Here is a 26,801-nt window from a genome sequence, read left to right as displayed (position 1 = left end):
ATAGCCAGAAATATTAGTGGCATTGAGCCAAAGGGCTAAAATATCCAAAACAGTGTAATTACTTAATGAATGTTTTCTTTCTTTCAAATGAGATAATTAATAAGGAATTTCCTGGTTCATGACCATAGAGTACACTATTTTCCCTTTTCATAAAATCTTAGGAGACTGAACATACATTCTGGGCAGTGTGTTTGCAGTGGGAATTATATATATGCATGTATGCTTTTCAAGGGTCTCTATTTATGCCCTCAGAGTAGGATTTGTCCTATCCCCAGTTTTTGCATGAATTACCATTCCTGTCTGTCCCATCCAAGCTACCCCCACATAAACTATCTATTCTTATCATTATGGTACCATTAATCCCATTCTCCCCTCCCCCTCCCAACTCACCTAAGGGGTTAAAAGACTTCAGTACATTTGTGACTTGTCAGTGACATATAATACCCGGGTCCTTCATGCAATCAACTTTTACTTGACATGTATTTGCTCATCACAGGACCCGCATTACTACTGGGAAAATGAAGAAAAACCTAAATTAACACTTGACATTCAATATGGTCAAGTCCTTAATTGGCTGGGCTTCCTGAGAAAGCAATTTTCTATTCCCCAAACTGTTCGCGTGTCATGTGTGGAGTGCAGCTCTTGGCCATCACTGCTGTCCCTCGCTCCCTCTAATGAGAGCAGATGAATTAGTGCTACGTGACACGATTTGAGCAGGGCTTCCTCCTCCTCCCCTCCCCCCAATCTTTCTCCTATACCAGTGACAGCTGTGTGGCAAGGGGAAGAAAGAAAGAGAAACGCAAGAGCGAAGAATCCTGTAAAGGATGATCATTTTTTTAAATGAACCTTAAATGTCTTGTTGAAACTACAGAACAACAGGGTCATTTAATTGTGGAGGTGGGGAAGGGGGGTTGTTACAAAGATCAGGGGAATTATCTGGCTATGGTTGATTTGGGTTGTATTAACTTCCAGCATGTTTCTTCCATTCCTCGCTAGTTGCAGTATTAGACTGCACTGCTCTAATTAAAATGGAATTTACATCCACTTAAAAAGTTTTTGAAAGGTCTGGAGAATGGGTCAACTAGGAAAAAAAGAGAACAGCATGAAGTGATTATTGTTCGAAGATAAACATACCTCTAAACTAGAGAAAGTCCTTTCAACAATCACTTAGGTCAGGAAGAACCTACAGCACAAAACTATAGTGATACTTTGTTTTCAAATATTATTCCATGTCTGAGCTTAATGCAAAGTATTCTATCCTAACTCGTTTTGTTTTGTTCCCATTGATTGTTGAATTACTGAAATGAAAAATTACTTGATCACTGATTTCATTCTATTATTCTGGAGAGAAGGAATATATTCTACTTTAAATGTGCTTGTCTAGCTCAGTAAGAAACAATGAATACGTGCATGAAAGGAAGGCAGGACAGAGTCTGCTTTATTCAAAAATACTAAAAGGTAAATTAAAGGTATTTCTCTGAGTCTTCACTTACTCATTTTGAGACCAAAGAAGTAGTAATTTTAAATCCCTAATCGGTCACCCAATCTGATTAGGACAAAACAGAACTACAGGATAGAAGAGCATGTGGCACATTTAGGAAAGTAATTAGTACAAAATACATGGATAAGTGAAAATAATTAGTGAAAGTCACAAACACCTTAGCACTTTGGATCATTACTCAGTTTTATTTAGGTGATAACCAAGACAAAAATGTTACCTGTGTACAAGAAATTATATCAAGACTGCACTATGGTGTCACAAAATCAGTTTACACATGCAAAACACAAAACTATGTCAAGTATAGCTCCCCTGCTTCAAGTAGCATGTTCATTTATTAATTGTTCTTCTGTAATTCTGAATATAATTTAAGCAGTAATAAATACTGAATAAATTTCAGTAAGTAAATTGTGAGTAGATTTAAAGATATAAAAAGATGGTGAAATCCACTTTTACACTACGTGTAAAGTTATAACCTAAAGCCAAAAATGCTATTTCCACATTTTATATTTGTGGGAAATAATGGGAAAGGAAATGAAGCTTTATAAGATTTTTTCCAAAATAAGGCAATTCATAACATCTTAGAGTATTATTGTACTAACAGAAGACAAAATGTAAATAAAACTGTTTTTTAACACCTTGAATTTTCAAACTTGTTGGAACACGATTAGTTTCAGACAACAGAAACACTAAAAGATGAGCATAATTTTAGAAGTATTTTCATGGAAGCAAAACAACACAACGGACACACACGCTGCACAGATTATCTCTTCTGAGGCCAAAGCACTGATATTTCACTATCATTAAGATCCCTTTTGAAAATACACTTGAGACAGCTTGTGAATGGGCATTTTATCAAGGTGTTTAAAAGAAATAAATAGATAATTTGGTATTCTGGAAAAGTAGCTCAGTCTAATACATCCAGTTAACTGCTACAGTAGCATTATCATCACTGAGCAACAAAGGGCAGTGTATTCTGCCAATAGCTTTACAGTGACCTTTGCAATGCTGACTAGTCCGTCAAATTCCATCTCTGAGATGCAAGGCACAGACAGGGATGGTTTATTAACTGAGGTAGGAACTAAAGATTAGGAGGCTCCAAAAGGGTAGGTGTTTCACATTCAGGAAATGGGGAATTCCTTTCCCTAAGAAGAAAAGCAGTGTACCGTAAGATCAGGCTAAGCAGGCCCATAGTCTTCCCCATGGAGCCTTCCATGGTGGGAAATTCTCATGTACTAGGACAGCATTAGCAATTTTACAGTTTTGCATGTTCCTTTTCTCCCCAGCTACATTTTTTTTAAGGACTGCAATGGAAACCCAAGTGGAAATGGGTAAAATGGGATCAATGTCTTGAGCCCTAGGAATATAAATCTGCAAAGGGATACTGACATAGTCATAGACCTTTAAACAAATTGTGACCCATACTACTTTTATTTGGAGGTAGTTTCCAACCATCACCAACAGGATAAATCTACAGAACTCAAGGGGGCAGAAACAATGAGTAAGAAAAATGACTGTACTGAACTGGGAAATTTTTCAAGGATAACCTGTAGAAAACCAGCCTAGGAATAGGCACTTTTTTTTTTTTTTTTTTTTTTTTCCCAAGAAAGTTAACTGTGACTATGGCAAAGTGACATGCTTAAACTTGATATTCTCTTAGGGATGTACAGGCTTTGAAGCTCATAATAAACTTGAAATGGCTCTGTGGAATGTTAAGGCTTAATGTAGATGGTTGGTGCCACTGTCATGCCTATACATAAGTATGTCAACTTAGAAATAACTGCACTAACAGCTCCAGGGTATTTAGAATGGAAGGCCTTCCCCCGCCCTTTTTTTTTATTATTAAGAATTTTACTTTGAACCATAAGAAGAAGCTGCATCAAGTTTCCAACCTAGTTAGTGCAGCTAGAATTAAAATACTTACTCAATTTGGCTGGGCGTGGTGCCCTCGTGCTTCTGATCCCAGCACTTTGGGAGGCCGAGGTGGGCAGATCGCTTGAGCTCAGGAGTTCGAGCCCAGCCTGGGCAATACGGCAAAACCCTATCTCTACAAAAAATACAAAAATCACCTAGGCATGGTGGCATGTATCTATATTCCAGGTACTCCAGAACTGAGGTAAGAGGATTGCTTGCGCCTGGTCAGCAGAGGTGGAGGCTGGCCATGAGGCCTGGGCCACAGAACCACACCTTGTCTCTCCTCAACCACCAAAACGATACTAATTTCAGTTTACTGTAGAAAGGCAAAATGTCTGCCACCCACTTCATCTGTGTTACCTTTACATTACACCATTTTCAAAAAGTTTAAACAGGGCAGAGGAGAGAAACGAATGCTTTGAAATAGCCTAGCATATGTAACAATAAAACTCTCTAGCAAACACAAAGCACAAATGTTATTTTATAAAAATTAACAGCATCTGAAGGGGTATATTCTTTTATCCTCCATTATTCACTACCTCTTTTACTTCAGTGCTTCCCTCCCCTGGTATTAAAGATACTTTATCTAATTCCCAGTTGAAAGGTTTCTGAAAGCATTAAGTCACAGCTGTGTTGATGCTGAACTTCTTGAACATGGCATAGCAGCATCATTCTGACACATTTATAGATGTTTCCTTACAAGCTGTACCAGCACTTGATTTGAAATATCTGACTTACTCTAATACAAACTGTTAATCTCTGGTCTTTTCTACAGTTGAGTTCTTCTCTGCAGTTTTGGAAGCAAACCAACAACTTGTTATGTTTAAAACAGAAATGGCTCCCTTCTGATTGGTTTCTGACACTGTTCAGTGATGCTGTTAATCAAGACCCTAAAAAGAGCCTAGATATACCTAGGCCCCATTTGCAGATCATTTTAACAGGATGTTCTTGTTTCCTTTTCCCACGAAAATCAATAACAGGATGACCTTCAATTTGAAATTCAAACCAATTAATTACCTGTTCTGTTGAAAATGCTGATATCTGATTTGCCTGGAGAATTTCAATTATGAATAGATTATTTCCTTTAAAAAGCCCCTTCAAAAAATATAGACAGGCATTTTAAACCTCATCTTAGACAATATAAATAATGTTTTCTTGAAGCAGGTATAAAATATTGGCCTTGCACGAATTAGTAGGGGGAAGTTTTCCCCCTTGTGGTCCATCTCCTCCTTGTGACATCATAATCAATTGCTTGGTAAATTATAGCAATCCCACAAAGATTCAGGGCCAAGAATCTACCGCTTTAAGGTGAGATGAAAAGCTTTTTATAGTTGAATTCAGCTTTTCATCTACATCAATTACTTACACAAATCATGGGATTATTTTCAGAATTCAGAAATCTTTTATTATTTTAAAATCCTTACGCTTCCACCCTTATTTAAATTATTTGGCTATTTTTTTGTTTTGCCCACACAGGTGATTTTTTTTTAAATGTGGGTCATAAGGAGAAAAGCTATACATCAAAACTATCAGCACCAGAAATACATTTACTAAACTTTTTTCTAATTACAGGGGAAAAAATGAAGAATTTGGTTCATCCCAGTGGGGAATTCCCAAGATGAATGATCACATGCAATGAAAGTATTATCTTCATCCATTAAAATATTATCTAAAACAGAGGTTTCTATCCGGCAGCCAGAGTATTCTATCTGAATACAGCCTGCAGATGAGTTTTGTTTGGACCACACAGTTTTTAAAATATTTGAATAGGTTGCCAAGATTTCAAAATCAGGAGATTTCATATAAAAATCTGGATTTTTGGCTTATCATTAAAAAACAGCAGCAGTGGATCTGGCAAACTGGGCCTGCATTCCCACCTGGTAACAATTGGCTGGAACCAAGAAGCAGCTAGCTACCTCACTGTGGTTGAGACATGAGCTTTCTGGTCCACCACAGTCCCCACTAGACTCACTCTACTTGTTTAATTTTTGTTACCTCCACATGGCCCTTTTAGACAACTCCTACTCCTTAAAATGTCATACTACTGTAGAGTTTGTGGGGAAAAAAGAAGAGGGTGTTCTCAGAACAGAGATTTAAAAATACATATTTCACAAGTTTACAGAATATAAGACAATGGGAAGCAAGTTTCATTTCAATGAAACATTCGTGCAAACCAAAGGAAACTCATTTTCATAATTAAACGTTTTTTAAAATAGTAAATCCAGAACTGATGACCCAGCCTTACAGAGTGGTTCAACAATCTTTATATTGGTTTTCAATCAGCCACCTATTTCTCTGAAGCCCAAAATAGATGCTCATGTCAAAGTATTACTCAGATTTTGTTCCTTCACATGTTAACACTTCTACACTTCCTTTCTAGAGCTATCATGTACTTAAGTGAAAAGGTACTCTAATATGAAAATAGGATACGTCTTCAAGGTAAATTTTAAAAGTCAACATTTAAGATGCATGAATATTATCACAGCAAAAATTCATCTTTACTGACTCCACATGTATGCCACCATCTGACATTTATACTTCCATTAAATAGACATTATTATGGGTTCAAATGACCCAAAAAGTCATGGCATATTTCTTTACAAATGATTATTACCTAAAAGCAGATGTCTATGACACAGTCACCATGCACTTCTTTATATCTACTTTTTTTTTTAATGAAAGCAATTGCAAGGAGAATATATTTTACATTTCATTATTCCCAATCAGTCACAACGACACAGCATTTCTACCTATTAATGGATTTTTAAAACAAATTAAAAATACCCTATTTAGCAGAGGGAAGAAACGGCCTTTTCATTTCATCCGACTATATTAAAAACAGGCTATCTCTGACATATTACTACAGTACAGAAATGCTTACATATCATGCAAACTGTAGTACGTACGCTATGACCAGTCACATGCCAACTAATTTAGATCAACTATAGTATAGTGTTTTTACATCATGTTTCATCATTACACCACATGCTTGAAAGATTATTTATTTAAGTGTTTCCTTCCGAAACGAAGCATTTTTCTTCCATTTTTCCCTAAAGAATGTAATCCCTGAACATATGCCAAATTTACTTCACAATCGGACTTTAATCCCCAAATTCTCTTGATTCTTAGCAACTTGCTCAACTTTAAGTAAACGGTTCACAAAATCATAATGATCATACTGTAGCATTCCTTAACTCCTAGGTGAATAGAAAAAAAGAAAATACCGTAAACATGAACTCCATAAAGGCAGTCTTAAGCCTGAATGACAGTATATTTCTTATGGGAAACATTTTTCCCTAATTTCCATTAAGATTGAAATTTGAGCAATTAGAAATAGACACCTGGAACTCAGTTGTTAATTTATCTCTCCCCACCTCTTTCACACTTTTCTTCAAATCATTTCTTAGGATGCATCTGAAAGACATGATCTTATAGGATGCCCTGCATATAAAGGGCACTGAACCAGTGTTCACATTACTTTCTTTAAAATGCCTTGTTGTAATCCAAGACTAAACTTACTTTCTTTCTTTTTTAAGTATATAGCTTTAGGGAAAAAAAATGGAAATTTCTCAAATAATTACTGAGTAAAATGATCAAAAAAACAAAAATTAAAACAAACATTCTAGGGAAAGTATATACTTCATTACATTCATGCTGATTTGCCTTTTATACCATCTTAGAAAGGGAATTTTATGAAATACACAATTCCCTCCCATGATGACCAAAGCTTTAAGCTAGTCTCCTCAGGTTCACACCATGGCAGCTGACTGTAAATATGTAAAGCAGTTCTGGAAGACTCACAATTTACAAATTTTTGTTTCTACTTAATTGTTTTAAGATGAAAAATAAAGTGTGAGATAATGGATGTTTTAGTTAATCTGTGTTTTATGGAGAGAAAAGTGTTACTGTCACTTAACTCCTATTAATCACTGCTTTCTAGAAAAGAGTATCTCAAAGTAGGCTTATATTGAAGCTCATTTTGGCATTCTGCAGTTGTAAAAAAATTTAAAAGATCAAAAGTACAGGACTGCTGGCACATACAGGAACAGGGATTATCAGAATACTCAGAAGGTAAGCAGCAGTTGGTTTATTAAGAAATTATTTAAAATAACTGTTTACACAAGTTAAAACAACCAACTTCTCACTTTTACTAAAAGGATGTTTTCAATATAATGAACATCCAAGCTTTTCTGGTCATGAGAAAACCTGGAATATATTATACACGCATGAATGTGGCCCGGGATGCAGGATATGTGATGTGCTTCCTATCAACAGATTAACACTTCATTTTCATTACTCTAATCTCACCACAGGCTGTGAACACTCTCTTTTTCTTTTTTGAACAACAATGGTACATGAAAAACCAAGCTGACAAGCAGGCGGGGTTCATTAAATGCACAAGGCCCTTATTCCCATAACACATCTCACCTGTATGAGGCCAGTTTTCTGGCTTCCCGGCTAGCTACTGAAACAAGCTCTCCCAGATGTTGGAGTTTGAATTCTTCTTATCCCTTCCTACTTACATTATAATAGATGACAAAAATAAAGTAAAAATGAAAAAACTCTTCTCCACAATGAACAGTATTTAGTAATAATAGGACTGGTAACATATTTTAAGCTCCATTCAGTCCCATGATTACTTTCCAAAGTTGTCCAAGAGAACAAAGAAAAGTGGCTAGAAAGGGAAATTATGAGACATCTGAAATTTGAGTCAGGGAGACTCATCCTGGTGTCTCTATCCTAGCGTAATTCTAATGTATTTGAAGTAAGCTGTAGTCTCCCACTTGTTGAAAATGGCAATTCACAAAATAAGAAACCATCATGCTATTTTCCAATGAATGACACTGACTTTCACCAAAAAGCTATAGTCAAGAAAGAAAAAAGGCTATATAGCATAGTATAAGGAATAATTACAACAAGATTCTTAGGATGGAGAATGCCTCTTTGGGGAAAGGCATCCACACACTCACTGCCTCTGAGGAAGTCATTAGCAAATCCTCAACATACATAGAATTAAGTCACCTAATTGTCACCAGCCAACCAATGGAGCAGGCATACACCTTCTGCATGTCTACGCATTACATACAAATGCACTACCATAATGTGGCAATATGGGATTTTTAGTACTTTCAAGACAGTTAAGTCCTTCCACAAAGTTTACAGCCAGACTTTGGTTTTGGTTCTTTCTGGTACTCTAATATTTATACCTAAAAAAGAAAGAATAAAAGAAAAGCAATATTAAACAGCAGCTAACCTCGCTGACTCCAAGTTAGGTTCTGGCATGAGGTCAACAAAGAGAATGTTTGCAGGCATTCTCACTCAGGGACACTCTCATGAATATGCTCAGTGTATAATTACTCCCCATATCTTGCAGGTGACATCACAGCCATGTCCACTGACCTCCAGCACTGGCAAAGGGCACAGTAGTGGGCAGCTTTCTTAATCCTTGCCTGATCAGGTGTCCCAAATAGCCACCCTAATGATTTAAATCAATGAAATTCTTCTTGATTTAAATGTTAATGGAAAGGGAAAAAAACATAATTAAAATCCTCTAATGGAGATTCTCATTTTAATATTAGTTTTGTTATTATGTTAAGCCAGCTGAAAGCAATTACTTGTTGTCATGCAAAACATTCACTAACCTGTTATCTTCCTTTTCAGACACCCAGTACAGGTACTCCGATCCTAAAATTTGAGCTCTGAAGAACTGTCTAGAGAACCAATAGCCACTAAAAGACACCTTAATAAAGTTGAAAAATTCATGACAGTCTCAAAAAAGCACAGCAGGTACAATACTGAAAGCTATGTCTTTCCCATACAGAATATGTTTCAGTCTTGTCAATTTTAACAATCTCTACACCTTGTTAGACAATGGGTTAAAATTTATTAAACACAAAACAGGAGTGAATCCTCCTCATGTGTTATGTATACTGCATGCTTTACATTTTAATCTCATAATACCATCCATTAATACTGGTCCTAACATCATTTCAATTCCTTTTTTAAATGTTTCCGTTAACTCTTATTAGCTGCAGTTTGTCTGAAAGAGTCATCCCTTCAACCTACTGCGCTGCCCTTGGTATCTTTTCCTTCTTCTAGGGAAGTAAGCTCGTGTAGAAGTCTAACTGCACAAAATAATATGTCCAAGAATTAGGTTTTTAAAAGAAGAAAAAAGGGAAGCAAAATCTCTCTTCATCTAAGTACTTTCTTATACAGGCTAAGGATCAAATTGAGCTGCCTTTCAGCACCTCTGAATGATAAGCCAGGGCCCCTGGTTACACGTTTTTATCATGCCCTTACTTAAAGAACCCTTCTACAGCAACACTCAGGACAGTCCTGTCAGCACTCACAGAGGACCACAACTGAGGGTGGCACCTCTCTCTCATGCCTCTGCCAGAATGATGTATTGGCAAAAGGATATTTATTCAATTACTGCTACGTTTCAGGTGCATTTCGATTCTCTTCTGTTAAGGCAAAAAGGGCCAGTGAAAGTAAGGAGGAATTCAGAATAAGAGAGATGAGAAGAAAAGAGAATAAAGTGAGAAAGGAATTACTTCTATGAGAAAGGAAATAGGAACAGAATAACCTTGTATTTAGGTCATTAAGTAAATTTCTGCCAACCAAATGGGAATGAGATTTATAAATCAACACCACTCAATGACACATAAACCCTAAAGACAGTAGCGAAATAACATTACAGTTCAAAAGTATTGAGTAAATAAGACGTCAGATATGCTCAAGAGAATCAGTTGTTTCAATGAGTAACTTCCTACTGTTCAAGATTATTTTCATTTTCTTAACAGAGAGAAATGAAAAACTGATGGGCTTAATTAAAGAAAAACAAAAGGATATTATTTCGTTGTTAAAGGATCAATTCTTTTTTTTTAATTGGAATGATGATTAATAAGCTGAGAATTTGGTTCCTAAACTAGCCAGTTTGAGTAATGTGTTGTTTTTCCACAAGCATTTCCATTAAAGAAAGCTCTGTGAATGAAGAAAACATACAGCGATTCCTCTCTTCTCCTGATCTCTGCACTTTGTGGCATGAAATGCTACATACAGCATTTGAACAGAATGACACTGCACACTGTCTTCACCCAAATGAACTCCAGTCATAAATTTTTCACCTGAGGGTTTGAATGTACACTGTGAAATCTGCGAGGCTTCCTACAGGGAATGTACAAATTAAAAAATAATCAATACTTTTATTTTTCCTATTCGTTAAACTTTCTTTAAACCTGGGGAGGAAGATGGCAGTACAGGTCAGGCTCAATGAGGAGGAAATGTGGGGACCCTGGATGTCATGGCCCCAGACGTCATTTCTGGGATGTCATCTGCACGTTTCAAAACTTCTTAGACCTTGAGCTCCTTAGCAGATTTTTTTCATCTTATTTTTTCTGCATCTTTACCAGTTTTTCTTATAGGAAAACATTCCCTCTATTACCCAATGTTTTGTTTCTATGTGAGGATATAAAGGCTGTTGTTTCTGAATTATGTCTCTTTTCCTTTGTTTCTCTAAAGCTTAAAAATAGATGTCAGAGTTTCTTGAAAGAGTCTTTGACTCCCTTTCTCCCTGTCTCCGGGGTCCTCCAGTAGATGAAGCTCACCCAGCAAAATGTAGAAGCCAGCTGCTTTTCTGAAAATAAAAAATGGCATCAGCTTTGGCAGACAGTAGTGAGATCCATCATTTCCTAGGACCCCCAAACAACCTTCTGACCAAGGCCTGGAGAAGGGTGTCACTGAGCAGCACCATAAACAGACCACAAAAGCGTACCACCAAAGGTACAAGAGGATTTTCAAATGGCGAATTATTTCTACACGCATAACAAACCAGGCTCCAAACCTCACGTGAAAGGAAATCTTGGAACCATTATATTCCATGTTCTTTGTACAATAACAAGCAGGGAATCCCACAGAAAATTTCTCTCACTGAAAAAGTCAACCTACCCGATTCACTCTGTTTTCTCTACAACCACAAAGTTCTCTGACAGCACTCTGTGGGGAAAAAGGAGTTAATTCCTAGATCGATTCAAACACTAAGGTTCAAACTATGGACACAAGGTAAAAGCAAATTCCAATTTCTTTTCCTCTTTCCTTTTGATATATGTGCTAATCTAGAGTGCCAAGTTCAGAAAATACCTCTTGGGCTATACAGAATCATTAGCTATTCACGTTTATAAGGAAAATCCTCTCAAAAGCTTTGCAGATAGATGACGGCAGACGCCCAGTGCAACTTTCTTTAAGTGAGTGTGTGTAATGCATACAAGGTAGAGAGAGGGAGGCACTAGAATTTGTGTTTTTCATTCAAGTGGATGACGCCAGCTCACTATCTGTAACGGACTGTTCCTTTGGAATCAGCTCCCTGTGTCACAACGACCTGGCAAACTTGAATGCTTTCACTATCACTGGAGTCCTTGCAATCCTGCCTTGGTTGTGACCCATTCACTTCTGCCCCAACTTCTCAGAGATGCCTTACTCAGCATCTAATTAGTTAGGGAGGATTTGCCTCGGCTCTTAACCCTGACATGGGAGTGGAAGGATGTGCTGCTGTGGTAGCCCAAATCTGTCCTGTCACTGCATTAATCAGATTTCCATAAAGCTATGCATGAATAATTGGATTTATCAGTGAATGTGAATATACGCTCATAAATATAATTATTAAAAATACCTACAATTATAGATAAGATATCTGCCCCTTAGAGGGATTTATTTTTTAACTGCAGTTACTTGACTCACCTTAGCAAAAGGCTTTACAAATTACACAAACATAATGGACCTGTTTGAAGATGACAGAAAGGTGAGAAAATTAAATAATTTCAAAACGATCACCTACTGTGTTCAAATTCATTTAAATGAATCATGTTGAATATAAACTATAATTTGTGCACAGATTTTTAACATATACAAAATACACATCTGAGAATATCTTTGTGCATGCTTTATTTGCATTAACATTTACATGGACATAGAATACCATATATATAAACTATTACTTTCCCACTGCATTACAAATGAGACAGTATCTCTTACGTGAAGTCTGCATGTTATCCATAGACCTTCAAAGTTTAGGACAAAACCAAGCACCTGTCTCTATGCTACAATTTGTATCTTAACAAATACAAATACCCAAATATTCCTACTTTAGTGTTACGTTATCAGAAAACATACTGAGAATTATATTAGAATATATGTCTATTGTTAAAAATAAAACATATTACCACTCAAATTAAGAGGGGCCTGAACTGGAGGTCGTAGCCTAGTAATTCAACAGGCTAAAACTGCACGCCTCTTAATATAATATAAATATTTATTTTAGCATTAAGACCACAAGTTTAGTCAATTTAATCCTTTTTTAGTAAGACAAGATCATCCAAACATACCAACTGTAAGGAAGGGAGTAAAAAGGGAGAAAACTGCAGAAAGCAAGCTAGGGATGGATGATGCCTGGCAATGAAAGTCGTTTTCAAAGACCATTAACTATCAGCTGCTTTACTAAGGGCTTTGATTAAATAAGAATATACATCTGATGTAAAAAGGGATGTCTATTTGAGTGGGACAGAGTTTAGAATAAAAATGCGTTGTATGAACTATAAAGAAGACCCAAACCACAATGTACAATTAGGCGTCTGACTCGTAATACTATATATATATGTGTATATATATATATATATATATATGCCTTTTCAATGACTAGTGAATAAATACTCAAAACAATGAAGTGGGGGAAACAAAACCATTTTCATTTAAAAATGTAGATTCCAGAAACTGAGATTGTTGGCCTATATGAATAGAAAAAAAAGATTTCTTGAGGAAAATTCATATTGAGCAGTGTTTTAAATGGATTCTAGCAATGTTATTATACATTTCTTATAATATATTTTATTTATCATTTCTCTGAAAGGTGCTAGATTTTTATATTAGTAAGAAAGTTTGCTTTTACTCTGTCATATCTCTGGTGAGCAGATGCTCTGGTATTAATGTAAATCGTTGATTTAATTTTTCGCTTTCTTGGTTTGCCCCTCACCTACCTAGAAAATGATTTCTCTGGTGATAACTAACACATCATGCTAATGAGAGAATCTAATGCACAATAGAAAAATGTCACTACTAATAATATTTGCATGAAGTTAAATAAAGCAACTGTAAGAGAATGTCAGACAGTTGTTCTTTAATAAGACACAGTTTCACAATGAAATTATGTTGTTAATTTTGTTACATCATCGGGTGAATCCTAAATTACTACATAATGATGCAGAGAGTCATTCATAATCCTAACTTAGTATTTCACTCAAGTATGAAAAAAGACCTTATTAAGGGATCTACATTTTATTTGAAACAGGTTAAATATACCTCACCAATAATAAAAGGTAAATGTCTCTAGTAACACATTAAATGTGGGCTATAGCTATTTACCTTTATGGTTTCCTTCCTGAAAAGATTTTTAAATAGACTGGACTATTACATCCCTTAAGATAGCTACAAGAATTTTATTTACTATTCTCTCAAATGCACAAAATATTTATACAAATAGAAGAATTGCCTCCTCAAGTGTGATTAAAAAAAAACTTTGAAAAGGAAGCCTCATTTTTTGCTTTTAACAGTACCTTGTGAAACTAAAATAGGCAAAACAAGGTTCTTTCTCCACCTGTCACTGATCAAACTGATCCAAAGAAGAACTCCCTTTACACAAGTGTCATACCTTTTAAGGTTCTCAAATACTCAGCTATATCCATAGAAATAATTTGAGAAAATCATACTTCAGTATACAAGAAAAAATGTACAGGCACAGGAAAATGTAGTCAAATAGTCTTCACTTGAACTTTAGGGGCACATACTTCATCCCACTAAATCTAAATTGGCTTCAGATTGTGATTATTTGTTACTATTAGACAGAATGAAAGATGTACATTTAAGCAGATCCAACTTTGCTCATATGAAACAAAAGACAAAGATTTTTGTATCCCTACTTCCTAGTTTACTAATAGAACACATAAAACTAGATTATTAAATTTCAGTATTCACGAGACATTTCCCACAAGTTTCTCTATAGTTAAATACTGGTGGTAAATTATCTGTAACTCAGTTTTGAAACCTTTTATAGCAGCCCTACTAGTCAGACTTTTCAAACGTCTAAATAAATAATCAGGAAAATATTAGTTTTTATACTATTAAAGAAAACTTTAAAAGAAAAATAACCCAATACATTTTATTCATTTCACAAGCTAAGTAAATTTTACTTAGAAATAAAATAATCATAATCTAGAGAAACCTCTTTATGCCTCAGCAATGAGATGTACAGAATTGTACACATTTGATTAAACTGGACAAACTTTTACCTGTAACAAAAGCTAGCGTAACTGTATATATTGAAAGTAATACTCGTTTAAATGGCTGGCTTCAAGAGATATCACAGATATAATTTCAATAAGTCTCTCTCTCACACAGACACACACACACACACACACACGTGCTGAATCAGCATTGCTGATGAACTATAGGTAAGAAAAACAAACATATTAAATATGAACAGCACACATACTTTCACTCACATAGTTTGAACTTAAGTTTGTGTAATATTTATGCAAACTAAAATGTCATCTTGAAGAGAAAAAAAATGTAAGCTCATATCATCTTTTACATGCTTTCCAAAAATGCACAAGAGGTAAACATTCAGTGACCATGACAGAAAAAGGTGGGTTGGGGGGATAGGAGTGATTGCTAACTACATCAAAACCAAAAAAAAAAAGAAAACATATTTAAAACTGTGATTTCTCTCTCTTTGTTGTACTACCCTGTTTCATAAATAGCATAATATTATACAGTTTTAATAGCATCCATTAAGCATAAATTAGTTCCCTATATTTCTATTCTCTCCATGTAATCACCGATGCTCATCATTACACATATATGCACACACAGGTACACACAAAATATCCACACAGACAGCTGGATCAAAGACATCATAAATTTTCCTAATTCTGACCCATCATTTATATTATTTACTTTTATTTGTTTTTTAGTTAAAATGTTTTCCATGACAAAATCTCCTTAGATTCAAATCTACTTGGAAATGGGCTAGTGCCAAATAAGCAATCTAACACCATCTATGTGGTTCAATAGCCATTTATCAATTGATCATTATCTCTATCTGGTTTTATTAACTCTTTTCTAGCTAGAGGGAGACGTAAGCCAATCTTCCCTTCTAACACACACACACACACACACACACACACACACACACACACACACGACCTCCACTAACTCAAGGAAAACCCTGAAGGTGACATCTAGTTTTTAAAGTGAAGCACAAGTTATTTGGTACTAAGGTTAGCGAAAACACTCTGCATTCCAACATGAGAGAGCCACCCAGGCAGGGACGCGTGGCAGAAAACACCTCTCACAGCACTCTGCAGTGACAAGGAGAATCTCTGTGTGGAAATGAACTTTTCACTTGAAAGAATGGGAAATTGCACATGAAGAGTTACTTATTGGGTTTATGTTGATTGCATTTAAATCCCAGCTTACTGTATCAGCAGTAATCAGGGTCCCTCTACAGGATATGTCAAAATACACCTTATTCAAATGCATTTATCCTATCTAGAATTGTGTGCTAAAACTGTTCTCTAGCTAAATGCTACAAAACCCTGGTTGTAGGTATTATCGCTTGCAAATGTATTTCTAACCTTGTAGTAGTTTACAGCCTGGCAAATTGTTTTTTTATTATTATTATCAACAACTTTAAATATCTAACTAAAGTATTTAATTTTCGTGAATTCTTACAAACAAAAGGTTTTTTTTTTTTTTTTTTTAAAAGCAAGCAGTTGCAGTATTTTTTTCCTCGTGAGTGGCACAATATTTCTTAATAACCGCCATCAACTTAAAATCCAAGTATATTTGTCAATAGTACTTTCGTGCTGTGTGGATGATAACATCAAACTAACTTGCTTTGTGTGGGTTTGGTGTAGGCTTTGGAAAAGCAAGACGTGTCTAGGAGGGAGGCACCAGGGAACTTCCCTCCCTCACTTGAGCACAATCCAAGATGAAAGTTTCTGGGTTGTGTCCCCTCCGCTTCCTCTCACCCTCGCTCCCCCGCGGAGCCAAGGAGCCAGCAATTGTGCAAGAGGAGCCCGGCGCACAGGGCGCGTATCACGGAGCGCATGGTACGAGCCGCCGGCTCCGGTGATTAATTATCAGTAACCGATGGCCTCGCGCTACCACGTCGGCTTTCCCAGCAGAGCCAGCAAGCCGAACGCCTCCAGCGCGGCCGGGACGGAGGAGCGGCTCTGCGGAAGACGCCGAGGCTGCGCCCGAGTGAGTGCGCCGGCGGGCCGGCGGGCGGGCGGGAGAGCGGGCCGGAGCCGGCGAAGGGAACGCAGGGGCGGGCGCAGAGGGCTGGCTGGCAAGGAGGAGCGGAGCGGAGGAGCGAGGACCTAGCAGCACAGCCCGCCACGCACGCCGACTCCTCCAGCAACTCTCGGCGCTGGCAGCCAAGACTGCACAGCCTCCTCTCTTCTCAGGTCTGAACGAAGCTGCCTCCAGCCACATGAAGTCAGTAGGGCTGTTCTGAGGGGCCCCTAGATTTTATGACTGTTTTTTAGGTTGCGGAACCTCCTCCGAGAGAGCAGACACTTTGGACGAAGTGATTCATATTGATAGAAAGATACATTTGTTGGGTGGTGGCTTTTTTCATTCTCAACAGAAAACAAAGAAATAAATTAAGTCTTCCCCTGACCCAGACTGTACTGTGAAACTTTTCAAAAATGTCTCTGCTTTCTTTTACTTCAGTATCCTTTCCCCTTTTTCTTTTGCGACGCCCTTAGGGAAACCACGAAGTAACCCTGCACATTCCAGTAACACAGTTATGACAAAACAGAGCCTAACTAGGAAGTGACCACATTTTTAAAAATATTTAGAAAGAAAAACACCAGAAACAAAAGTGCCCATAACAATTCAAGGTTTCTTAAAAAAAAAAAAAAAAAATCAAGAAAGAAAGTAACTTACCTGTTGGGACATTCTGAATAAGAGGTTAGTATCAGCGTTTTGCCATGTCCCCATGAACCCTGGTTCAGCCGTAGTCGTTCTGGTTCCGAACTGCATGGAGTTGTCAGTACAGGAGTCTCTTAAAGTCAAGTCTCTTGCCCTCTTTGGCTCTCTGTCTCTCTGTGTCTCTCTTTCTCTCACATCCACTTCTGCCTCTTCTGACTGAAAAGTGAAGGTGGATTTTTTGAGCCTCTTGGCAGCCAGTAGCAGGAGTGTAGTGTAGTTAAGAAGCTGGCTGAACTGTGCATTTCATTTGGGAAGGGGGAGATTTGGGGGAGGGAGGGGGTCAGAGCTTCTTTCGCACCTTCTGCACAGATATCCCTATCATTTATGCATAGATTGTGACTCCCCAAGCTTGTCTTTGCTCAGTTTAACAGCTGCCTGTCAGGTGTGCAGGCGGCACTGGAGACCCAACCATCAGCTTCAAACTCTCAGCCACTGCATGTCATTGGATAGCAGAGCTAAGAGTCAACTGCACTGTTCCACTGTCAGGCACCAAATGACACCCTGCACTAACCCCTCTCCAGATATACAGATAGATACACACTTATGCACACTCCAGGCAGCACCACAATCACAGTGCACAGGGCGAGGGGAAGCTAGGGCCCTTCCCCGGGAATTTTTTTCAACAATGCTTTCTGATATAACACATAATATCTGACACCAGTCTTTGCTTTAACATTTGTAAAACTGTGATACTTAAAATTTTTTTTAATTACACTGAAGAAAGTAAAATATTCAGCTGTAAGAGAATGTAAAGTTGGCTCAGTTATGGTCTAAATGTTAGCTCCTGAAAGTTGTATCGTATGTGCTGGGCTATTTATAACCGCATAGAAACTCCTAAATAACGTACATAGAGATGTGACCTTATACTCTGAAGAGTAAGTAAACAAGCCTAGCAGTTTTTATAACATAGAAGATGCACAATAAACATTTGCCAAATATAAATATATACTATTTAATATCTAGTACCTCAGGCTATTAATAACTAAACTGGATGTTAGCTAATGAGAAACTGAATGGCAAAGGAAAAAAGTATACCTTTTCTTAAAGCTCAAAAGTAGAAAAAAATCCTTTGTTAAAGTTCCTAGATGAAGCATCTGCAATATCCTTTCAAATCACAAGAAAAGAGAAAGATAAACAAAAAAAGCCTGTCCCATTTCAGGCAAAAAGTAACGAATATAAGAACTCCATTTTTTATTCAAGATCTCTGTGGAAAATTCTATAACGTTTTCCTGCCCGATGAAATACACCCTTGATAACATGTCGTATTTTTAATTAAACAAGTCTTAAAACTGTTCACCTATTTATTAGATAGTATTTGTCTGCCTTATTTATGGAAAAGCAGCACTGAACAAAATGCACTGTACATAAACAGTAACTTCAAAATGGAAAGCTAAATTCATGCCATCTCATAAAAGTAGTCAGCAGGAAAAAGCCATCCTTCCTAAACTTAAAATGTAAGGAACATTAATCTTCAACCACCTACAAATATCGAGGACAAATGTACCACTCTCCTTGCTCCTTCTTAACTCAAGAATAACAATAAACCTTACTCTCTGAAACAACAGAAGAAACAGAAAAGAGCTTCAATGGCAGCTCTGTGTCATTAGTGGACAATGAGAAAAGATGAGAAAACGTACACTATGTTGACACAAATGTGCCTTCCCCTCTAGAACCGACATCTCCTGAAAGCTTTTCTGTTAAACTTCCCTCCAGTTCACCACCATTAAGCACAAAAAAGTCTCAAAAGAAGCAAATTCAATATCTGAGGGGAAACAAACAAGAACCCAAAGAATTGTTGCCTTAAAATATATTAAGTCCACCTGTGGTCAATAAAAATATTCTTGCTGAGGGGAGGGCAGGAAAAGCCCCTACGAGTCAATTGTCAACAGTGACTGTACCTTTACTGCTAGCTATTACCCACTTAAACTCCCTCTAAAATTTGCTAGCCTCTTGATTTCTGAAGTGGCACTCAGTGCCTCAGTCAAGCTGCCTGCTCAGCTCCTGACCTTCCCACTAATGGCTGTTATTTGTGGGAGGCTTAAGGACACTGTCAATAGCAAGCTTCCTCCTCCTTCCACTCAGGCTCTGTTGTATCGCTTTGCCTGTGTGTTTTTGCCTGTGTGTTCTCTCTCGCCTCTCACTCGCCCTCTCCTTGTCTCTTTCTCCCCCTCCTTCACTCCCTCTTCCTCTTTTTCTAGCCCCCACCCCTTTTTTTCCTCAGTCCTGCAGTCCTCTTCTTTCCCAGGTATCCTACCCACCACCCCCCACACACACTAACAACACAAAAATCAACTGGCATGCAGCAGCAAGCACCTGCAGTAATAGACTCTTTTATTAAAACTGTTATTCTGCAAGACTTGAAATTCCCCGTGGACCGGGCCATGTCAAAGCCGATATAATTAACTAGAGGCTCAGCAACGGATCAATTACCAGACAAGCAAGTGATAGTGAAATCAATGAAAGATCATCAGCCACATTATCAGTGTTGCAACTCATTAGGGCAAAACTGAGAAATGTGCTCAAAGCGAGCCCAAGCAAGGTGGCATTACAAAACAAAGGGCTAATTTGGAGACCCTGCTGCGAACAATCTGTAACAGAATTAGCCTTTTTTCCCCCTAAACTGCACAGCTCCGTAACTAAATGTGACAGACTGAGAGAAGCAGTTTATTAAGACACCAACCCCAAGTTTATTTAGTTCATAAACTCTCTCCTAGAAAATCAATACAGTCTGTACAGGGTTATTAGGCTGACTAGCTAATACAACCAAAACTAGTCTGCCGAGCCAGCAGTCTTCTGACAAAATGCTACCCAGTATAGGCAAACTGAGCTCCTTCAGATATCATGGACTGAGGTGGCCCTGGCTGAAACAGATCTGCAATATAACATGTTATTGCCACAACACAAGCCTTAAAAACAGCAGGATATCTAAGTTTTAAAAAATATTTTTTTCATAAATACACAGTACTGCACCTGCTAAACGGATTTGCTCAAACAAAATCTTAACTACTTTGTAACACAAGTTTACAAAGAGGACAAGCTTTGTTACAAAAAGAGACAACAATTAATCCAGACTCAATAATAAATAAATTTTAAGTTTCTCTAACACTCATTTTAAAATAAATATTTGAAAGGAACATTTGACCCCTCTAGAAATCCCCAAGATACATGATCTGAACTTCCACATATAACATACTGTGTAGAACATTTGATGTTAGGATAATTTCTGTCTAGCAAGTGGGACATCTGTATCGTTTTACAGGCACAGGTACAAAAAAATACACCTACAAGGCACAAATATGTCTTGAGTTTTTTTCACTGGCTACATGGTCTGACAATTATGGAATAACTCTGGAATCATTTTGTGAAAATTATTTAAAACTAGAAAGAAGAATACAAGTATTACTTCCACAATAATTGCTTTTTGCTGCTGATTCTGAGTACTTCAGGTTAAAGAATCAGAAGTACTTAAAGGCCATCTGTTGGCTTTCCCACATTTATTGATAGTGAGAGATGGACCATGGAAATCATGAAGTCCACCAAACTAGCTTTCACTGCATCCAAGTTAAAGACATTGTGTGAATGTGAATACCTCCCCCACACCACACCACATAAGTAAAAATAGACTTACACAAAGAAACTCAAAAGCATTTTACAATGGTAAAATAGATTGGAGAACTGAAGGGGAAAAAAGAGACAATGGCTCTGAAAGTGATTTCTGATGTTGATGATGTTTTAACGTTTAAAATCTTCCAAGAAAAGGAATGCACTATAACATGCCTTTCATATACTGGCTCTAATACACTAAATCCTAAACTTAAAAAGAAATCTTTATTTTCACATAACTATAGTAAAATTCAATTTATAGATTGCTGTAATTAAACATTTTCCCTGTAACTTTTGAGCTGACACCTTATTAAGCATTTCATAGCTCATGTTTTTGAGTAATCTGTAAAAAAGTCAGACATATATATTCTAAACCTGTGCTATAGGTGCCATGTTTTGGATAGTAATTAAAAGTTGTAATTGCAGGAAAATTTTACTTTTTAAAACCTTTTTGCATATAACTACACACTGTGCATGTACCCTCAATGAGATCCAATTAGTTACAAAAAATTTGCATTTCAGTTAGTGTGGGATAACAAGACTATAGGGAGGCACAATGCAATTCCACCAGCAGAGTAAAAAAGTGTGTTCTTTCTTATTAGCTCTGTAAGCAATAATTCCCACAACCAACTGTTTAAAATGTTACTGATCTTTTCAGTACTTGAGTATTATGGTGGGTTTTGGGCTTTTTCCTCCATTTCCTGCAAAAAAAAAAAAAAAAGAAAAAGAAAAAAGAAAAAACCCATGTTGGTGTAAAAAAATCAGCCACAATGAATACATGAAAACGCAAGTGAGCAAAGAATTTTGTTTTGCATGTATGTTTGTAGGGTGTTTTCTTTGAGGGAAGGGGATATAACCTATGTTTTCTTCTTTCTACTTCATTTATTTAAAAGCACATTGCTTTCATAAAATAAGTTATGTAACTGCAGGCAAAAAAACCTCATTGAGTTCTATGTAAATATATATAATTTTATGATAAAAGCATACATTTACTGCACTGAGAAAGTACTCTAGGATTTTTATTTTTTCTGTCTCCAACAATGTAAATCCTGCACAAATATAAAATAAATGTGTAGTTTTTGTATACAATTTAACAAGCATCTCTAGAACTTCTGCTGGTTCACAGAACAATACCTGTAATTCCCTGGGTTGAGTTCACCAACTGTTAACAGATTCTATAATCTGTAATGTGCTCTGCCTTTGCTCTTCTTTTATTCACTATTCATTTTCAAGGCTTGGTTAAGTACAGAGCTGGGTTAAAGATCAGTGGTTTTTCATGTGACACATGCTGGTATTCATCTAATGGCTTGTCAAGACAAAACTGTCCCTGTTCTTGCCAAAATAATAAAAATGACGCTCCACATCGCATGACAATCAGCACTTCCTTATGGCGAAACAACTCAAGCTTTTGTAATTCATTTATTTTATAGAAAAAAATGTTAAAAACTGGCTATCCAATCTTATATGTGGAATCAGGTTGCCATTCTCAAAGCAGAGTTTTAAAATGTTTTGCCCTCTCTTAATTCTAGAGCAACATGTAAACTAGTTTCTAATCAAATCCGACTTTACCATATAAAAATAATGCTGAAGATACAAATTCATATGGCATTAAGGTATATAACTTAATATATGCAAATTATGCAGCAGGCTGGACTCAGTCACAGAAGTGGGGGAACCAACTGAGGAAATGTCATTTTTCTTGAGAACAAAGTATGGGACTTTGCTTTCCAACATCTGCTGGGCTGTGTGAAATGTTAACAGATGTCTTAAGTGAAAAAAGAAGTAATAAAGGAAACCTCTTCTGAACAGATAATCCACCCAAATTTCCATATTCCTGAGGAAAGAAGTTGACAGCAACCTTTTTCCCTTGTGAAACCTGCCATCCTTACTTTATTGTGTAAAGTTTCATTTTCTATGTGAAGTTAAGGGGAAAAAATTTTTGACTCACTGTAAAGAAATGAATAGAAAAGAAGTAAAACAATAATTTCAATTCAGGTTTTCCCTTTGTAAAAAATTATATTGTAATTTAAGCTGCCTGTTTTCCCTGGACTCACCTATGTAAATAGATGGAAAGACAGTAAAAAGTTCACCTCCTCCCGCCCAAAAAAAAACTACACGCACAAAGATGAAATATTACTCTACTATGCTTACATTAACTCTGTTGGCATGGAGTGGGAAGAAAGAGGAAGAGTAAAGAGTAGCTTGTAAGATAAAGTTCTGATATGAAGCCATCTCTACTCATAGAAGTACTCATCTTCACAATTAAGATTCACCTATCATTAGCCAGGCGTGGTGGCAGGCACCAGTAATCCCAGCTACTCAGGAGGCTGAGGCAAAAGAATCGCTTGAACTTGGGAGGTGGACGTTGCAGTGAGCCGACATCACGCCACTGCACTCCAGCCTGGGTAAAAAGAGTGAAACTCCATCTCAAAAAAAAAAAAAAAAGATTCACCCATCATTTACACCTAAGTCCCTGCACTCTCCCACAGGCTCCTAATTTCCTTTCATTACTATCCTTATGAGAGATGAAACACTCCTCTTAAAACAGCCAAGTGTTCCACAGCAGTTAAGTCTGATATTCCTGAAACATTTTGGAGAATACCAGTTGGATCCCTGTATTTAAACTTTAAGGAACCTGGACAACTACTTTCCTAGTTAACAATTCTCTTTTGTGTTTCAATTTATAGATGATCTAGCCAAGCCTAAATGTAGCAGCCTTTAATTCCGATTAACATGTTGATGCATGCATGCCAACTACTGGATCTAACCTAGTGCCTATCTGTGAATGAATGAACTATACACCTATCTGCTTCTATACGTCTTCCTCTTTGGAAACACCTATATTCTATTGCTTATTCTCTTAAAAACCTGGGACATGAATTTGGGTTAACAGCTTATAGATGAACAAATTCAAAGTGCTCTTAAGGGTCTTTACAGATTCAAATAAGGAAGGAAAAAGCTTGTGTCATTTCTGATTGCCAGCCTTGATCATTGGCTCCTCTCTCATTATAAGAGTCCGTTAGAATTATACATGTTACTTCATATTTACAACTCTACCTTCTCCAGAGGGTTCTGGCCACCTTGACTGGGCATTTCAACATACAGAAGGCTTCATCAAAACAGCCTGAAGATTTCAAGGGGCAGGATCATGGTCCAAGTTGCAAATGAGACATGAAGGCATGCCTTCAGTTTTCAGTTGGTTTGGTTTTTGCCAAAGTATCGTGAGTACTGTATGGTCCAATGTTTACATATAAGAACATGATATCCAAGCCCGTGACAAAAGAAAAAATAATAACCACTCACCTACAGGGAGGGAGAAAGCTTGTGTACTGAAGACTTCATTACATGCCCTTAGACCAATAGAGGAAAATAGGCCTTCTAACATAAGGTTGGAGGAGCACACAGGGTCAAATCACTTTAAACAGTGGCACAAACATCCTCCATAACTAAATATTATCTAAAAGCTTCACCCTTCTCAGCAAAAGCGAGAAACTGCTCTAGCTGACACGTGTGTCTATACCAACTAAAACAATCAATGTAATACAGTATCTGCTGACAGCCTAATCAGGGGCTCAGTTTCATAGAAACATATCAAGGAAATATCCAAAAGCCATAATCCCTTGATGCACTACAAAAATTTTAAAATAAAAGGATTTGAGTAGGGTATGGTAGATGAGGTAGTTTACAAAATGTTAGGGAAATGATGAATCCTTAGACTCAAGATATTTGCAGATAATAAAAGCAGCTGAGGTCAGTCAGCATGCATCTTGTGCCTACAAAAGGTCAAACATTTTACCTACCTTGTTTTGGTTTAAAAAAAGAAAAGTGACTTTATTAATCTCAAGTCCAAACAGTAACAGTGGCTTCTTGTTACCAAACCTATATTCAACGTTTTATGAGAAAATCTTGCAGGAAAGAACCAGGTTTTACTTAAATGAATTAAAAAAAAAAAAAAAAATACAGGCTGGGGGCACACACAACGGGAAATTAACATGAACATGAAAGTTGCAAGAATTATAAAGGTAATGTTAATTTTTTTGTTTTTTGTTTTTATTTTGAGACAGGATCTCACTCTGTCTTCTAGGCTGTAGTGCAGTGCCGCAATCTCAGGTTACTGCAAGCTCCACCTCCTGGGTTCAAGCAATTCTCCTGCCTCAGCCTACAGAGTAGCTGGGATTACAGGTATGTGCCATCACCCCTGGCTAATTTTTGTATTTTTTGGTAGAGACGGGGTTTCACCAAACCCTGACCAGGCCAGGCTGGTCTTGAACTCCTGTCCTCAAGTGATCTGCCCGCCTTGCCTCCCAAAGTGCTGGGATTACAGGCGTGAGCCACCATGCCCAGCGAAGATAATGTTAATTTCTTTATTTACTTCCTTCTAAAGTCTGTGGACCAAGAAGCTTGCAGCCTCAGTAAAGGTGTCATAATAATGGTTTAAATTACTGTCAGAAAAGAAGATTGAGATTCACCAACATCCAAGAAAATCATGTTGCAGGCCAGGCGCGGTGGCTCACACCTGTAATCCCAGCACTATGGGAGGCCAAGGCGGGTGGATCACTTGAGGACAGGAGTTTAAGACCAGTATGGCCAACATGGCAAAATCCCATCTCTACTAAAAATACAAAAATTAGCCGGGCTTGGTGGCGCATGCCTGTAATCCCAGCTACTTGGGAGGCTGAGGCAGGAGAATCACTTGAACCTGGGAGGCGGAGCTTGCAGTGACCCAAGATTGCACCACTGCACTCCACTCTGTTTCCAAAAAAAAAAAAAAGAAAGAAAAAAGATAACCATATTGCAAGACAGAGCTCAGTACCTTACAAAATTATTGAAAAACTCAACACTGCCTTTAGAATTATCACAGGAAAAAGCAACACTAAAAATGATACTCCCTCATATGCAATTTACAAACCTAACAAATAAACTTCAAAAATAAAATCCCAGTATACTTAAAGTTTCAAAAATGTTTATAGAAACAGAGTCTATTTATTATTATTGTTTATTATTATGATTTTTTTTTGAGACAGTCTTGCTCTGTCACCCAGGCTGGAGTGCAGTGGCGCGATCTTGGCTCACTGCAATCTCCACCTCCCAGGTTCAAGAGATTCTCCTGCGTCAGCCTCCTCAGTAGCTGAGATTACAGGCGCGCACCACCACGCCTGGGTAATTTTTGTATTTTTAGTAGAGACGGGGTTTCAACATGTTGGCCAGGCTGGTCTCAAACTCCTGACCTCATGATCCGCCTCCCTCGGCCTCCCAAAGTGCTGGGATTACAGGTGTGAGCCACTGGGCCCGACCTATTATTTTTTTTTCTTTTTGAGATGGATAATGGACACACTTTTGGCCTGCCTAGCTCTTTCACTCTGTTGTCCAGGCTGGAGTGCAACGGCACCATCTCAGCTCACCGCAACCTCTGCCTCCCTGATTCAAGCAATTCTCCTGCCCCAGCCTCCCAAGTAGCTGGGATTACAGGCATGCACCCCCATGCCCAGCTAATTTTGTATTTTTAGTAGAGACAGGGTTTCTCCATGTTGGTCAGACTGGTCTCGAACTCCCAACCACAGAAGAGCCACCTGCCTCAGCCTCCCAAAGTGCTGGGATTACAGGCGAGAGCCACCATGCCCAGCTCGGCCTATTATTTTTTAAGAGATAGGATCTTGCTCTATCGCCCAGGCTAGAGTGCAGTGCATAATCATAGCTCACTGGAACCTCAAACTCCTGGCCTCAAGCAACCCTCCCACCT

The 26,801-nt window shown here is 37.6% G+C and overlaps 1 protein-coding gene and 1 long non-coding RNA gene across 4 annotated transcripts in view; one reads left to right on the top strand and one right to left on the bottom strand.

Moving 5' to 3' along the window:
• Positions 1-26,801, bottom strand: part of BNC2 (basonuclin zinc finger protein 2) — a 460,343-nt gene that overhangs the window by 289,897 nt on the left and 143,645 nt on the right. For 2 of the 3 annotated variants that reach the window (XM_058431774.1, XM_058431776.1), the window contains exon 2: positions 17,414-17,614. In XM_058431774.1, the coding sequence (XP_058287757.1) occupies positions 17,414-17,614 (201 nt within the window). Of the gene's footprint in view, positions 1-3,422; positions 3,450-17,413; positions 17,615-26,801 lie in introns of those variants that run through there. The other variant, XM_058431775.1, reaches the window with a different exon arrangement.
• On the top strand, positions 16,431-17,143 carry LOC116458556 (uncharacterized). Its single transcript, XR_004245358.1, has 3 exons — positions 16,431-16,572; positions 16,648-16,723; positions 16,930-17,143. It is a non-coding gene; the product is annotated as an uncharacterized LOC116458556 (long non-coding RNA).

The sequence above is a fragment of the Hylobates moloch genome, unplaced genomic scaffold (assembly GCF_009828535.3).
Source record: "Hylobates moloch isolate HMO894 unplaced genomic scaffold, HMol_V3 SCAFFOLD_19, whole genome shotgun sequence".
In the NCBI taxonomy this organism is placed as follows: Eukaryota; Metazoa; Chordata; class Mammalia; order Primates; family Hylobatidae; genus Hylobates; species Hylobates moloch.
The sequence above is the reverse complement of the archived record's forward strand: the minus strand, read 5'-3'. Positions and strand labels throughout refer to the sequence as shown.